At 38.9% G+C, this 17860-nt stretch overlaps 1 protein-coding gene across 23 annotated transcripts in view; it reads left to right on the top strand.

Moving 5' to 3' along the window:
- EPB41 (erythrocyte membrane protein band 4.1) overlaps nt 1-17860 on the top strand; it is a 222585-nt gene that overhangs the window by 100536 nt on the left and 104189 nt on the right. For all 23 annotated transcript variants that reach the window (XM_053576609.1, XM_053576598.1, XM_053576605.1 and 20 more), the window contains exons 4-5: nt 2667-2771; nt 17215-17257. In XM_053576609.1, the coding sequence (XP_053432584.1) occupies nt 2667-2771; nt 17215-17257 (148 nt within the window). The remainder of the gene's footprint in view (nt 1-2666; nt 2772-17214; nt 17258-17860) is intronic.

A 17860-nucleotide genomic window follows, 5' to 3' on the forward strand; every position in this document is an offset into this window, starting at 1 on the left:
TGACCCACTGGTTGAGAACCGCTGGTCTAAATATTATGCTATATTTAGTTTTAAGAAGGAAATCAAGAAAAATATACTGTTAAACTTTGAAAATAGGTACAATGCCTGGTAACTAAAGGAGACCTTGGGTCCACTTTTTATGTTTCTTTTTTATAATTTATGTTTATTTATTTCTTTAGAGACAGAATCTTGCTCTGTCACCCAGGCTGAAGTGCAATGGTATGGTCATGCAGCTTCAATTCCTAGGGTTAAGTGATCATCCCACTTCAGCCTCCTGAGTAGCTAGGACTAGTCAGAATGTGCCTGTAGTCCCAGCTGCTTGGGAGGCTGAGGCAAGAAGATTGCTTGAGCCCAAGAGTTTGAGGTTGCTATGAACTATGATGATGCCATGGGCATCAGAGTGAGACTGTGTCTCAATGAGAAAGAGAGAGAGAGAGAGAGAGAGAGAGATAAAATTAGCAAAAAAACCCTAAAAACAAAACTTTGGCCAGGCACAGTGGCTTATGCCTATAATCCTAGCACTCTGGGAGGTTGAGGCAGATAGATTGCTTGAGCTCATGAGTTTGAGACCAGCCTGAGCACGAGTGAGACCCTTCTCTACTAAAAATAGAAAAATTAGCTGGGCATCATGGTAGGCGCCTATAATCCCAGCTACTCAGGAGACTGAAGCAAGAAGATCTCTTCAGCTCAAGTACTGAGGTTGCTGTGAGCAATGATGATGCCACGGCACTCTATCCAGCCTGACAGAGTGAGACTCTGTCTTTTTTTTTTGGTAGAGGTGAGGTCTTGCTATGTTGTCTGGGCTAGTCTTGAACTCCAGACCTCAAGTGATCCTCCTGCCTTGGTCTCCCAAACGGCTGGCAGGCCACTGCACCTGACCTGCTTTTTCCGTTTCTTGCCACTAGCTAGTTTAGAAATGGGTAAAGCTATTTTACAGTCATTCATCCCATTCAGTTGAAGATCCAGATATGGATCCTTTATATATGAAACCCTTGGGGGCAGATGGATTTCAGAATTCAGACTATTGTGGATTTTAGAAAGGCAATAAATACATATTCTATATATTTCTTAATATACCCTGTGGGGTCTGTAGCAACACCTGTATGATCAAATATAGTATTTCTATGGTAAAATATGTGAAGATTCTTTCTAAAAAAGGGTAACTGAAAGATCCGAAAGAGCCTCTTAATAGTTCATGTCAAAATTTGCCTTTAAATGAGCTATTTTTAAAAATTTCTTTCATTCGAAATATTAAGGGAGTACAATTTTTGGTTATATGGATTATCAAATGAGGTATAGTAAGAAAACCCCAACCTTTTATCCTTTAGAGCTTCTGGAGTTTAGAATTATGAATAAGCATTTAGGGATCTGTGCATGAAGAATTCCCAAATCGTCATCTGTCATTTAGAGTGAAACACAGGAAGAAAAAAATGAAGACAGTGATTTAATATAGATTTTTTTAAGACTGAAAATGGATTAACATTTATGTGAATTACTAATAGTCATTAAAAATAACTTATCAAGATGAGGACATGTCATGGATGTGTGCCAAAAAAAGATTCTAATTGTGGGAAGTCTTTTTGTATGTATTTCTCAGAAGGCATTAGCATATTTGATTTTTTTTAAAACAGTTCCAAAAGATAAATAGGGCAAGTGTACATATTATTTTACAGATGAGAAAATTAGTATTCATAAAGGTTCAATTGAATGTACTCAGGTTGTTTAGCCAGTAAATGGAGGAGCCAGGACTTTTTGACTATACATCTCAGATTGTAAGTTAGGGCACTTTTTTCCTATAAATAAGAATACAAGTACCCAAGCTTGGAAGTAGTTTGACTTTCTTGGCAAAGAAATATTAAGAAAACCACTGAAAGAGATATTCTAACAGGTAGTATCTTTAGTCTATCTAGAAATTGACTTTATTCATTTTTCTGAAAGAGATTATAGGGAGTTGAGGCATAGCTCATTTTCTTGGGACGTCTGACCTTAATATAATAGGGAGTCTAATGATTTTCACAGCCACAGTTAACTGTCAGTGTTGGTAGTCAATTTAGTAATCCAGGTGGTCACTGACTGACAGTTGCCCATAACATGCTTCAGGAAATAGTGTACCGAAAACGAAGAATGTGATATTTAAGATGGTGATGGGGGATGGGGCATACAGGGAATCACAACACTATTTTCAAGCTACTATAAGTGTGTTGCATATATAAGCTGACAGATTGAGAAAAAGGAATTTAAAAAACCATATCGTTCTACTTTGTGTAGCCATCTGAAAGTTGTTGGTATCTGAAGGTAAAAGAGGAGACTGGAAAGTAACATTTTACTTTATTTGGTGATGAAAATAGGAATAAAAAGAAATCATAAGCGTGGCATCGTGGTACATAACTGTAATCTCAGCTCTCGGAAGGCAGAGGCATGAAGATCACTTGAGCCTAGAAATTTCAGGATACAGGTACTATGAGCACACCTGTGGAATAGCCATTAGAGCAGCCGTTCTCAACCTGTGTGTCATGACCCCTTTTTACCAATGAAAATATGTTGAGGCGTCAGGAAGGTTGAGAACCACTGCACTAGAGTCTAGCCTAGACACTATCTTTAAAAAACAAAAAAAGAAAGGAAACTAAACTAAACTAAACTTAACTAAAATATGTATGTCTTTACAGAAACATGCTAAAGGACAAGATTTACTTAAACGAGTATGTGAACACCTCAATCTTTTGGAAGAAGACTATTTTGGTCTAGCCGTTTGGGATAATGGAACCTCTAAGGTGAGGAGCCTGCTTGCAATATAAGAAGCTGACAGGGAATTTGCTTTGATTCTTTTGTTAATTGTTATAAGAATGTATTTATACTTTCCTCTCTAAGACACGGTATACTTACAGTTATTCCTGTCTATTCTTGTTTCTCAGATTTTCCTGCTATTTTCCTTGTAGAATTAACATTTTAAATAAAAGGTCATTGTTGATATGTTCTTTCATCATTGAGATAAAGTATCTATTCTGTTTTTAAAAGGTAGGGAAAGTAGTTATTATGCCCCGATTAGCAAGTACTATACAGATGCTAATAACCTCATATGTTATGCAATTAATATTGTATCTAATAGATAGGAGGTTTATAACATATTTGATAAAATATTAATCTTATATTAAATTGTGATTATATAATTATAATTTGAAAGCAATACTATACAAGGGAATAAAGTCCCAATATTATTGAAATAGTCATACAATGAATCTGACATTTCCTCCAACTTAAAAGGAAACTAGTTAACTTTCAAAGGAAGTAGAAGAATAGGTGAGAACATGGAGAAGGGAAGAAAGGTTAAAGGTCAGGTATTTTCTTCAGAACACTTGAATCATTTCCTGAGTCAATTAATTGAAAATTGTAAATATTAATCTTAAAATCTAATGATAAAAATTTTAGTCCTGTTTAGCAAGTATTAGATGACATGACTACAGCTGTGAATAAGGTAGACATGATCCCTGCCCTCTAGAGCTTCCAATTTTGTATGCAAATAACATTAATTCCTGGTTTGATGAATGTTACACAAAGTGAAGTATAGGATGTCCTGAAAGGGTAATGACCTGGGAAGTCTTCTCTGGGGAGCTGATGGCTAAGGTAAGACCTGAAGGATAGTGGTAAAATGGTCAAGTAAAGTGGAGAGAGAACAAACCTGGAGTTGAGGCCAGGAGCAGTGACTCATGCCTGTAATCCTAGCATTTGGGGAGGCCAAGGCGGGAGGATCGCTTGATGCTGTGAGTTTGAGACCCACCTAAGCAAGAACAAGAACAAAAGATGGAAAAATTAGCCAGGCATGGTGGTGTACTTGGGAGGCTGAGGCAGGAGAGTCACTGGAGCCCAGGAGTTGGAAGTTATAGTGAGCTGTAATGATGTCAGTGCACTCTAGCCCAAGGAACAGGGTGGAACCTTCTTTCAAAGAAACAAACAAAAACCCAACCTGGAGTTGAGAGAGTGACATTTGAGGAACTGAGAGCCATTGAGCCTGGCTGAACATAGGGTATAAGGAATAGAGTACACTAGATGACTATGGAGAGGTACGTGGAGGATGGGAGGTAGAGGGTATAGGGAGGAACTAGAGAGTCTTGTATACAGTGTACTCAAGCCATTTTAGTTGGTTCTTTCTAAGAGATGATTTCAATTTATTAAGAAAAGTTGAAGGACAATGACCTTTAAAAACTGCAAACTCTATAGGTAGGTTATTTGAGTTGGATAATGCAAAGTAGAACACACGGAATTACCCTTTTTCTAAACAAAATCTGTTTGTAGACTATGCCTAGTAGCTACCTAATACTTTTCAAAAGTTTATTCCTTTTATGGTTGACTATTCACTCAAACAGAAGAACTATTCAATATGTTAACTAGCACTAGATTAATATTATCCTTTACTTTGTCTTTCTAAGGACTCAAACCAGCTTGTATTAGTGACTGTAGCTAGTAATTGAGTACTTTCATTTTAATACTGCTTAGAGAGTAAGTCTCAAATATTCTCATCCCAAAAAAAGGTCAGATATTTGAGGTGATGGATAGGTTAATCAGTTTAATTAAGTCATCACATGTTGTATTGAAGAGGCCAAATGTGACTCCATTTTCTAAGAAAGGCTCCGTTTTACAACCCAGCCCCGTTACAGGAAAAAGACCACAGTGACGCCCCTGCTGGGCAGGACCCATCAGCCCAGGTGGGGCCAGCCTATCAGGAAGTAGACAGGCACCCCTTCTTCCTAGAAAGTTTCTAAGGCAAACTCACCCTATGGCACCTCCAACTTATCAGGTGGCTCCAAGCACCCCTAGACAACAGCTCAGCCAATGGCAACCCCTCCTGACAAACGCCTGACGGAATTCCCCTATGCGTCTTTAAAAACCTTCCCCGGCCATTTCCATGTCTCCCCTTCACAGCCACAGCCCGTAGAGCGGAGTGACCTGGGCATATGCTTGAATAAAGACACTCCTTTGCTTTTACATGTGTGTTCGGTGGTCTCTCAGCGGCGATTTCGGTCCCAACGGTATTAAAAAAATCATAGCATCACTTTTTTTTTTTTTTTTTGTAGAGACAGAGTCTCACTGTACCACCCTCATAGCATCACTTTTTACCCTAAGAGCATTTGACTATAATTTGTTGGCATATAATTTTTTAAAAAATCCACCTTATACTGATTCTTCTATTTGCCATTAGTAAGGAACACTGGACTTTATTAAAAGACAAAACAGGGCCCTCAAAACTACAGTGAAAAGCTTTTCTGTAGTTGTGAGCTAGAAAATTCTAACACAGCTCAATGAGATGATTTTGATTCTCGAAATTGAATATTTTTATGTTATAAGAACCAAAAACAGGCTTAGCGCCTATGGCTCAAGTGGCTAAGGTGCCAGCCACATACAACTGAGCAAGTGGGTTCGAATCGAGCCCGGGGTCCACTGAACAACAACGATGGCTGCAACCAAAAAAAAAAAAAAAATAGCCAGGCATTGTGGCAGGCGCCTGTAGTCCCAGCTACTTGGGAGGCCACGGCAGGAGTTGGAGGTTGCTGTGAGCTGTGATGTCACAGCACTCTACCCAGGGCGACAGCTTGAGGCTGTGTCTTAAACAAACAAACAAACAAACAAACAAAAAGAACCAAAAACAAAACTCCCAAACCAAAGTTGATTTGAGAATAGTTAAGAATCTTTTAATTTGAAATATAAATAAAGTTACTGATTCCTACTTATTTAATATAACTGGAAATAACTTTTTCTGTGATACAAGATTGCTTGAATTTTTAGATGCTGCTTAAATTTCTAATGGCATGAAGCAGAAGAAATCCTTTTGTCTTACAGTTGAGCTTCTAGGACATCTTTTGGGACAAAAACTTTCAGTTGCCTTGAAAAGTTTTCACCATTGTTGGTCTAATTCATACTCTGTCCTGTCAGTAAGTTTCATTTCCTTTTTAGCAGTTTTCCACTATTATAATTCATTTTAATGAGCAAATATTAAATTGCTCTATTTATATTCATTTATATATTTATGTGTAAAATGTTATTAAAAGTGCTTAATAGAAAAGCTGAATAGAAAAGTATAAACCTAACTGTGTAAAAAGAGGGCATAATTGTATCTCTTAAAGTATTTCTGGAAATGAAGCCTCTGAATCATTATCAGCTTCAACTTTTCTGATAGTTTTATTAGAGCCCCTACTGGGGAAGTCAACGGGCAAGTGAATCCTGAGAAACATCGGGCTTATCAAGAGTCAGGGCATTAGCCAGTCCGGAGTATTGGCCAGTTTCTTACAAGACATGTGGGAGGAATATGTCAAAAGGAATGGGCTACTCTATATTTTCTGCTTTTAAGTTCATCTTGGTCAACCTCTAGCTCTCAGAAGTAGGCTAAAACAGAATATTTCTTTGGGTTAAAATGACAATCCTTAGTTGATCTAGGAAACAAGGCGTGGAAGGCAAAGCAGGAACATGGGCCAGCCAAACCTTGTACAAAAATGAATCTGCGGAAGGTTTACTTTAGTGTCGTCAGGATAAAGGTTGAATACAGTAACAAAAGCCATATTGGTGATGACAGTCCTTCCTCATACGCTGTCTCTTAAGTCATGATCCTCTAGTCTAGATGGATTATACCCCTCTCTGTCTTGTACATGATGTCCCTGGTATTTCCCGTCCCTCTCTTCCTGGGGATTTGATTGGTATCTGTCCTGTAATGTTTCTCTGGTTTCTTTTCTTTGTGTTTTGATAGAGTGCTACTCCTGAGAAATTGTACAAGGGAGGAAATCTCTTTTGAAACATTATGTATCTGAAAAATATCTTTATTCTACTCTCACATTTGATTGTTAGTTTGGTTGGGTATAGAATTTCAAATTACAATAGCACTTCCATAGTTGACCACCTCCTTACATTGACTGCCTCCTTAAGTTAATCTGACTTTCATAGACCAGACAGGCGCCACACGTACGTGTCAGTATAGTGGGCCTAGTTTCTTATGTTGTCCACCTCCATATGTTGACCAGTTTGTTACAGTCCATTGGGTGTTTAGCTTAAAGAAGTTCTACTGCATTTGTCTTCCAGTTTTCAGGGTTGCTCTTGAGAAGGCCAAAGCCATTGTGATTTTTGATTGTATTGACTTTTGTTCTGATTTTCTGGTTGAATAGAATCTTTTCTATTTTTATCTTTTGTTCTTAAGGTTGTGAGATTTCACAGTTAGATATTTTGGTTTGGGTTGATTTTCATCTATTGTTCTGGGCCCACATCTGTATTTTTTACCAGATTGTAATTTCCTCAAGAATGCCCACATTGCCTGGCTTGAATGTGGTAGGCATATAATAAATGCTTTGAAAGAGTAAAACAGGGCGGTGCCTGTGGCTCCAGGAGTAGGGCGCCGACCCCATGTACTGGAGGTGGTGGGTTCAAACCCAGCCCTGGCTAAAAACTGCAAAAAATAAAAAAGAAAGAGTAAAACATATTGTTACACTTTAGAGAACAGCTCTGTCACGTGCTAGTTGTGAGTTAGGTAAGTTACTTTTACCTCTGTTTTCTCATTGGTAAAATGGGAATGATGATGAGATAATCTGTACAAGTATAAAAGCATGCAGAATGGTGCCTGAAATAGTAGTAAGCGTTCAATAAAAATTAGGTATTATCATTGTTATTATGACAGTATTATAATTTTTAAATGAAATTACCAACCAAAGCTTTTGCTTAAAAGAAAAAAAGACTTGTGTGTCATAATCTAGAGGTGCATTCCGGAGCAACTTTCAGGTTCAATAATCTACTAGCTTTTTTCTCGTGTAAAAGGTATGCCAAAAGAACAGCATACCTTTTACTAAAAATTGATTGCATTTAGCCAAGTTATACTACTTATTTTAGTTATTGGAAAAAGATAAAATTATACCAGATTTAAAGATCTAATTGGCTTTTGTTTAAGATTCGTGAATCACACAGCTTCCATTCCACAAAACAGAATGCGCAAAGGCAGAACAGTAGGGTTTGTAAGGTAGAAACAGGAAAACAAAACAATAGAAAAGAAAACTGGGCTGGGCTGGTGGCTCACACCTGTAATCCTAGCTCAGTGAGAGGCAGAGGCAGGAGAATCACTTGAGCTCAGGAGATGAGCCTGAGTAAAAGGGAGACCCCTATCTTTACTAAATACAGAAAAAATGAGTCTGGCTTGGTGACACATACCTGTAGTCCCAGCTACTGGGGAAGATCAATTGAGCCTGTGAGTTGCAGCGAACTAGGTCACTGTACTCTAGCTGGGTTGACTGAGGAAGACTCTATCTCAAAAAAGAAAAGAAAGAAAATGATTGGGTAACCTCAGGTTACTTTTCTTGTAAGGGTTAAAGCAAAGAGGACCTCCTTATTAAGCTGACTAGGGAAACTGGAATCTGGTTTTCAGGAAAAACTGGTCTGTTTAAGAAGCTACCTGCTTCCTCTTTTCAGTTTGAATATGTGGTATTTAGGTTGATTGACTCCATTTTGGTTCCGTCTGATCTGTTGGAGCCAATGAACAAACTCCATTTAAATAGCAGTCTTCCCTAAGTTTTGTTTGACACTGTCATTCCCTGTGTGTCTACTACTGTCAATAAGCCAAATTTCCAAGTAAGAATCTCTGTAGAAGTAGGTAGATATTCATAAAGAGATTTAATTTGAAAGTATTTAGTATTACAAATCTTTGTTAGTCATCTATCCAAGTTTTTTGTCATTCTGAAAACACAAAAGATATTGGGGCTATAAAGACATTGGGGCGCCCATTTCCCTCATTCTACAGATGAGAAAACTGAAGCATATAAAGGCCAAGGGACTTCCATTCTCTTCAGTGATTTTCTTCTTCAGCTTCTTATTCCTTTCTCCTTTATTTTCATATTTCATCTTTGTTTCTTGGGTTTTATTGTTGTTGTTTGCTTCTTAATTTCCTATCTATAGAATTAATTCATGTTGTGAAAAAAAATACGAGCTGTCATACAATGAGAGAAAGATTTTCTCTTCTTTCCTTTTCCAATCTCTGCCTGTGAGCTGTATATATCTCTGGAGGCTTCTTTTTGTGTATGTAAAGATCTGTCCTTTGTTTAGTAAGTATACTTTGCTCCTTAAGAACTTTGTGTTTTGTTTGTAGACAATTTGGTGCATTTAGCAGGGAGGAAGGTTAATCGAATTGACTTTTTTCTCATATGGAATGACTTGCTTGCTCTCTCTCTCCACTGACTGCGTATCATAGGCCTCTGGCCAGACGGAGGCTGGCAGGAGAAGAGGAAAACCAGTCAGCAGCAAACTTCTATAACCCTGTGAGGGACTTACTGCCACTCTGAATCAAAGTTACATGAGTCAAATATTTGCTTCTTGTATTTTATTCCTGCTTAGAATTAGTTATTTATGAAAGTGTCAAGGGTTTTTTTTCTTGGGGGGAAGAGTCACCCACATTAATCCCCTTCCCACCAAATTCCCTATCTAAGCAAAAACCTTGAGTTCTTTTGGCAAATAATGAGAATTTTAAATCAGGACTGCATTCAATTCAATGGTATATGGTCTTCTTTTTCCCTCCATTTTCTGTATAGAGGAATTTTCTTATCTTTGGAGTCAGATAATCAACTTGACAATCAGTCATAGCCAGAAGAGTCTTTTTCTGATCTTCAAAGGCAAAGAGCAAACGTGAGTGGAGTGAATATTAAATCAAGAGTGTGATAAATTTAGTTTATAGTCATCGTAAAGGATTGATTGTTTCCCATTGATTCATGATTGGCTATGAAAGCAAGTGCCAGGAATGATTATATCTTTATTGTCAGCAAATTAGAAATACTGAGATGAATTTTATAAGTATACTTACAGACCAGGGAGGCTACACTTGGAATCTTTTACTAAGGAAATTTGGGTTAGCATCTCCAGTGGATTTAAGTGTAGCTTTTTTTTAGTACTTAAAGAGTGAGCTGTATAATTACCTGTACTATGGAGTTTCTGTGAACATATCTTGGAATAGTGATTTGAAGTCAACTTCCTAACAGCAGTATAAACAATGATTATTCCTTCAGTTAAGATAGACAGACGTCTGAGGCTCATAGGTAAGTCTTTTACCTCAAAAGACAAGAATTTGGGGACCAGGCACAGTGGCTTACGCCTATAATCCTAGCACCCTGGGAAGATCATCTGAGATCAGGAGTTAGAGACCAGCCTGAGCAAGAACAAGATACTGTCTCTACTAAAAGCAGAAAAACTAGCTGGGTGTTATGTTGGGTGCCTATAGTCCCAGCTACTTGGGAGACTGAGGCAAGAGGATCTCTCAAGCCTAAGAGTTGAGGTTGCTGTGAGCTATGATGCCATGGCACTCTACCTAGGGCAATCAAGTGAAACTCTGTCTCAAAAAAAAAAAGGCAAGGATTTGTATAAATAATTACTTATGTATATGTATGGGGATTTTAGGACATACAGATAATGGTAGCTGATGGCCAACTCAGGGCATATAGTTCTTTCTTAGAATAATACGACCTAAGGTTATAAATGCTGCAAAAGATATGAAAAGTTTCTATTCATTTTATCTCTTTAAATGTCATTGCTCTAGTTGAAACTTTATTATTTCTATTCTAGTTTACTTCAGTAACATGAGTCATTCATTCTTTGCTAGTTTATTCATTCACAAACATTTATTAAGCAGTTACTATCTGCCTTGTGCTAGGCAGAGCTATAAAAGACATAGTGTGTTTCCTCGTGGAGCTCCCACACTGATGAGAGGACACTGCAGTAAGATGGGCACTCACATAAATAGGGAGTTAGAAAGGGTTTTCTGCAGAAGGTAACACAAGGTCTGAATTATAAGAGGTAGTGAGGAATCTTCCAGATGAAGGGATGGGGATAGTGTTCCAAGTAGAAGAAACAACATATGAGAATGTATTTTGAAATAGAAGAGCCCGTGGGAGACCTATAATGGTTCAGTTGAGTGAATGAAGATGAGGAGGCTGGGTGTTGTGGCTTATGTCTGTAAAGCTTAGCACTTTGGGAGGCTGGGGTGGGAGAATTGCTTGGGGCCAGGAGTTCAAGACCAGCCTGAGCTAGAGCGAGAACCTGTCTCTACAAAAATTAAAGAAAAAATTACCTGGACATGATGGTACTTGCCAACAGTCCCAGCTACTCAAGAGGCTGAGGCAGAAGGATCACTTGAGCCCAGAATTCTACCTGTTAGTGTAACACAATACAGGAAAGCATGTAAACAATACTATACATCTCAAAGAATTTTGACAAAGTGAACACATCTGTGTAAACTCTCCAATGATTAAAAAAAAAAAAAAAGAAAAGAACATTGCCAGAACTCCCTTTTGTGTCCCTTATCCGTTATTGGTACTCCTCCCACCCCTTGTCAAAAGTAACTTCTTCCTAATCTATCACCATCAATTAGTTTTTCCTGCTTTTAAACTTTAGATAAGATCATATAGTATGTTCTCTTAGGTCTGGCTCATTTTCTTTTGCTCATTAACATGTTTTCAAAATTTATTCGTGTTGTTCCAAATAGCAATAGTTATTCTCATGGCCGCATAATAGTTCATTGTTTGTGCCACACTTTATGCATTTTACCATTGATGGACATTTGGCTTGTTTATAATTTGGATGTTTATCAATACTGCTGCTAGGGACCTTCTTGTACATGCTTTTTGGTGCACATCTTGCCATAGACCTTTCTCTTGGGTGTGTTCCTGGAAAAGGCGTACATATGTTCAGCTTTAGTAGATACTATCAAACAATTTTCCTAAGTGGTTTTACCAGTTTACGCTCCTAGCAGTGAGGGAGAGAATAAGCTCTGCCACATTTTCATCAACATTTGGTATAACTTACCTGAGTTTTGATTTCTGCCCTTATCACTCTGCTGAAACTGCTCTTGCCAAGATAAATCTGACAGTTTTTCATCCTCGTGTTACTTGTCCATTTTGTAGCATTGATGGTCTTAATTACTCCATCCTCGAGAGATTTCCTATTCTTTCAGATTCTGTGATATACCAGTCTCTCCTGTTTTCCTACTACCACTTTAGCCACTCCTTCCCAGTTTATCTCTTAGCTTATTATTATTTTTTTTATTGAGACAGAGTCTCACTTTGTTGCCCTTGGTAGAGTGCCATGGGGTCATAGCTCACAGCAACCTCAAACTCTTGGGCTCGAGTGGTTCTCTTGCTTTAGCCTCCCTAATAGCTGGGACTACAGGCACCTGCCACAACGCCCGGCTATTTTCTTTTTTTTTTTTTTTTTTTTTTGTAGAGACAGTCTCACTGTACTGCCCTCGGGTAGAGTGCCGTGGTGTCACATGGCTCACAGCAACTTCTAACTCTTGGGCTTATGCGATTCTCTTGTCTCAGCCTCCCAAGTAGCTGGGACTACAGGCACCCGCCACAACGCCCGGCTATTTTTTGTTGCAGTTTGGCCGGGGCTGGGTTTGAACCCGCCACCCTCGGCATATGGGGCCGGCACCCTACTCACTGAGCCACAGGTGCCGCCCACGCCCGGCTATTTTCTTTTTTGTTTTTTGTTTAGCAGGCCCGGCTGGGTTCGAACCCGCCAGCCCCAGAGTATATGTGGCTGGCACCCTAACCACTGAGCTAGGGATGCCCAGCCTCTCTTAGCTCTTTATTCTCTCTCATCCCTTAAATGCAGGTTTTCCCAAAAGTTTTATCTTTAGTTTCTTTATTTTCACTCTACTACATGCTCCCTGGGTGATTTTTATTTATTTAATTAATTAATTAATTTTTTTCTTTTGAGACAGAATCTTACTTTGTCACCCTCGGTAGAGTGCTGTGGCACCACAGCTCAAACCACATCACCCTCTTGGGCTCAAGGGATTCTCTTGCCTCATCCTCCACATAGTTGGGACTACAGGAGCCTGCCACAATGCCTGGCTATTTTTTTTTAGAGACAAGGTCTCATTCTGGCTCAGCCTCGTCCCAAATCTGTGAGCTCAGGCAATCCACCTGCCTCAGCCTCCCAGAATGTTAGGAGGCGTGAGCCACTGTGCCTGGCCCTCAGAAAGACTGTCAGATTACATAGCTAATAAATGGTGGAGAGGTTGGGACAGGATTGGAATTCAAGACTGTCTGACTTTAAAGCCTGTGCTCTTAACCATTATACTTTGCTAGACCACAATTATCATTCTCAACAATAGCCTTTTATTTGGTTTTCCTCTCTGGAGTTAGGCTTCCTGTAATTTATGTCACTTTTTAATTTTCAGTCTTTCAATAGCTCCCACTTGCCTAGAACTTGATAAGGTCCAAGTTTCTTAGTGCCCTCCGTGATCTGGCCCTTACTCTTCTCTCAGTTCTCCATCTCCTCCTTACCTCTGTGCTCCAGCCACGCTGCGCTGCACACAGGTGTATTGTAGTCTCTCTTACACTTTGTGCCTTTCTAATCACCTCCTTTTCTTCTTTGCCTGGCTAACTAGATTGTCCTTCAAGATTCAGTTTAGATCCTCAAACATTCTTTTCAGAAACATTTCCCAACCGCCATCTGATCCATTTTGGTGCACAGCCTACTGCCCTCAGACTACTCTGTTCTCTCATAGCACTGTCACGCATTTCTGTAATAGTAATTATCACACCAAAACAGACAAATTAACTGTTCACTTCCCCCCTCAGAATGTCAGCTCCTTGGCCAGGTGTGGTGGCTCACGCCTGTAATCCTAACCCTCTGGGAGGCCGAAGTGGATGGATTGCTTGAGTTTAGTAGTTCAAGACTAGCCTGAGCAAAAGTGAGACCCCACCTCTACTAAAAATAGAAAAAGTGAGGCAAGAGGATCTCTTGAGCCTGAGCTGGAGGTTGCTGTGAGCTATGATGCCAGGGCACTGTGCCCAGGGCAACAGCTTGAGATTCTGTCTCAAAAAATAAAAAAATAAAAAGAATGTCAGCTCCTTGAGAACAAGTGCCATTTTTTAATCCTTTTTGGGCAACTGCAGTGCCTAGCACGTGGAAGCATTTCTCAAATATTTGTTGGCAAAATAAAATGCTGGGAATAAAATCACTTAAATTGAGGATAAAATTGCCTGTTCTTATACACATTGATTTTTACTATCTACAGAAGGATTTGTTTTTTACATTTTGATTTGGAGGTTTAGGTAACTGAAACAATAGTAATTTCTTCTTTATACTTTGGAGTCCTCATGTGATTGACTCCAAACTGGATTTGCCCATTCTCTGATAAGTTGGTGGGAATTCTAGCCCCAGAATGATAGAATGGCACATGGAATACCTTGAAGGAACTTGACAGCTTTAGATTACCCTGTCAGATTCTCTTAAAATAATGGAAAACATGAAGTTCTTCACTGTGGTGAGAGAGATTCCCTTCAACGAGGTAGAAAGCATTGGTAGAAAGTGTTCTAGATTGCATAGTGTAACCTAAGGTTCTCAGAGGTTCCATAAAACTTATCAATTGGTGCTTTTAAAATCTTCCTTTCCCCAATTAGAGTGCACTGGCATCACACAGCTCACAGCAACCTCTAACTCCTGGGCTTAAGTTGTTCTTCTGCCTCAGCCTGCCAAGCAGTTGGGACTATAGACGTGTGCCAACATGCCTAGCTAAATGTTTCTATTTTTAGTAGAAAGAGGGTCTCACTTTTGCTCAGGCTGGTCTCGAACTCCTAGCCTCAGTGATCCTCCCACTTCAGCCTCCCAGAGTGCTGGTGTAAGGATTCCAGGTGTAAGCCACCATGCCCACCTTTATATTTCTTAATCTTATATGTTAATCACTAGGGGAGTTTGAAAGGAAACTAGTCTCCACTCTTGGGCTTATGGTCTGTTGCAGTGACCATTTAACAGTCGAAGTAGTGTACAATCATATGTAAAATAGTGATGTTCAAGCTCATTCCTTCAGTAGAGCAAATGGGCTGGTCACCCTGTGTTCTGCCCTTGTTGGTAGAGGTTGAGGAGGGGATACCTTATTCCTTCCTTCTAAATACCACTAAAATTCAACTTTAAACCTTTTGGGTGAAGGAAGGGGAGAGTTTAGGAGCAGGCAAGAGAGGGAGGAGCTTCTAAGGTGCTGGTAATGTTATGATTCTTATATGTTCACTTTAACACTTTATTGATCTATGTAATTGGGTTTTACGTACTTTTCTGTATGTATCTTATATTCAGACAGAATTTTTTTTAAGTAAGTGTAGAAATTTAGCAATGTCTATCTTTAAAGATTTCTCAGAAGGTCCTATGAAAGATGTTAATGGTGAGGTTCTTTTCAAATGCCATTATTTTACATGCTCCACCCTGGGTTGAGGAGTATTGCCCTCGTAGAACAGTGAAGGAAGAGATTAACATAGGCAAGAGTAGTCAGAGAAAAGAAAATATTTATTCCTTCAAAAAATAGTCCCTGGACACAAATCACATGCCAGATGCTCTGCTAATGTAGAAAAATTGAGTAAGACGTATGGTGCCCCATGATTGCATTAATGTACACAGCTATGATTTAATTAAAAAAAACTAACCCTGAACATAAAGAATTAAAAAAAAAAAATTTGAGTAAGACCAAGAGGGTGGAGGAAAATAAAATTTGGATGATGTCATCTAATTCTGGTTGTAACTCTACTAGTCTTTATAGAATAATATTAATAGCAATGCTTATTTAGGATTTACTTTAAAAATGTTTAAAATTTTTTAATTATAAAAAGCACACAAAAATAAATTTTTAATTATCATGGGTACATAATAGTTGTATAGCTTAGCCTCCTGGAGTGCTCAGATTATAGGTGTGGGTGTGTGTGATGTTTGATACAAGTGTACAATGTGAATCAGACAAATCAGGCTAATTGGGGAATCTGTCACCTCAGGTATTTATCATTTCTTTGTGTTAGGAACTTCACTATTCTACTTTAGTTATTTTAAAGTATACCCTAACTTATTGTCTATTATCCTCACTTTGTTGTGCTATCAAATACTGTATCTATCTAACTATATTTTTGCAACCATTCTAACCTCCACTGTAACCCTCACTCCCTGCTAACCTTCCCAGCCTCTGATAACCATCATTCTATTCTCTATCTCGGTAGAGTGCTGTAGCATCACAGCTCACAGCAACCTCAAACTCTTGGACTTAAGTGATTTTTTTGCCTCAGCCTCCCAAGTACCTGGGACTATAGGGGCCCACCACAAAAAAATAGCCCGGCTATTTTTTTTTTGGTGCATTTGTCATTGTTGTTTAGCTGGCCCAGGCTGGGCTGGAACCCACCAACCTCGGGGCATGTGGCTGGTGCCCTAACCACTGTGCTATGGACACTGAGCCTAATTTTTCTATTTTTAATAGAGACAAAGTCTAGCTCTTATTCAGATTGGTCTCCAATTCCTGAGCTCTCAAGTCATCCTCTCACCTTAGCCTCCTGGAGTGCTCAAATTATAGGCGTGAGCCTCTGCTCCTGGCCAGATAACTTTTTGATATACTCAATTCCTCTCATTTGGATATTCAGTGGAATTGCTAGATCCTATAGAATTCTTTTTTTTTTTTTTTTTTTTTTGAGACAGAGTCTTACTTTGTTGCCCTGGGTAGAGTGCGAAGAGTCTTACTTTGTTGCCCTGGATAGAGTGCTATGGCATCATAGCTCACAGCAAACTCAGACTCTTGGCTCAAGTGATCTTGCCTCGGCCTTCCGAGTAGCTGGGACTACAGGTACCCACCACAACACCCAGCTACTTTTTTGAGATGGGGTTTTACTCTTGCTCAGGATTATAGGCATGATGTACCACATCTGGCCTCCTACAGTAATTCTATATTTTAGTTTTTTGAGGAAACTTCATACTGTTCTCATAGTGGTTATGCTGATTTAAATTCCCACCAACAGTTCCCCTTTCCTTACATCCTCAATAGCATTTGTTATGCCTGTCTTTTTGATGAAAGCCATTTTAATTGAGGTGAGATGATATCTTATAGTTTTGAAACACTCGCTGTTTACTAAGAGATGCACATATATTAACTCATTAATCTTTAAATTACTGTGAGATAGACTCTACTAGCATCTCATTTTATAGATGGAGGTATAGAGCTCCTAAGTCACTTGGTCACAAAGTAGTAGAACTAGGATTCAAGCCCAACTCTTTGGCTCCCCATTGGTTTCTCTGCTCAGAATTACTAGGCTTTATGAAATTAATGCAAAGAGTATCGAGAGAAATGTAGGTTGATCTGGAGGCACTATTTGAAGTGGTAGTGATCCTGCTTCCAGGACTCTGTTGTTGATATGTTTTGGAGCTCCATGTAAATGCCTTTTCTTCTTTTTACAGACATGGCTGGATTCTGCCAAAGAAATAAAAAAGCAGGTTCGTGGTAAGTGGATATAGCCTTTTTTATAGTTCTTTCTTTTTTCTAGTAGGTCAGAGGGTTTCCAACCATTTCTGGCTGTAAGTCAGTCACTTTAGAATCTTGACTATTGCAGATTGCTTTGAAATTGAGATAAAGCCTTCCCTTGGAAGGAGATTCCATAATAGAGAAATGTAGCAGAAGTGGACACTATGGAGATGCAGGTCAGATCTTGATGATTTTTTTTTTTTTTACAACTAGACAAAGCTGGGGAAGATAGAAACAATTGACAATAACAGAAAGTGGGAATGAACAACGACGAGAAAAGGAAGGATATGGGAGCCAGTTCTCAAACTGGCCTTCTAGGAGGAGTTTGCTGCCAGATCGTTACCTTTAAAGTGTTCTGGACAATTGTGTTCTAACCATTTTTTTTTATTAATTTATTTATTTTTATTGTTAAATCATAGCTATGTACATTAGTGCAATCAAGGGGTACAATGTGCTGGTTTCATATACAATCTGAAATATTCTCATCAAACTGTTCAACGTAGCCTTCATGGCATTTTCTTAGTTATTGTATGTAGACATTTGTATTCTGCATTTAGTAAGTTTCGCCTGTACCCATTCTAA

This window comes from Nycticebus coucang, chromosome 22 (assembly GCF_027406575.1).
Source record: "Nycticebus coucang isolate mNycCou1 chromosome 22, mNycCou1.pri, whole genome shotgun sequence".
NCBI lineage: Eukaryota > Metazoa > Chordata > Mammalia > Primates > Lorisidae > Nycticebus > Nycticebus coucang.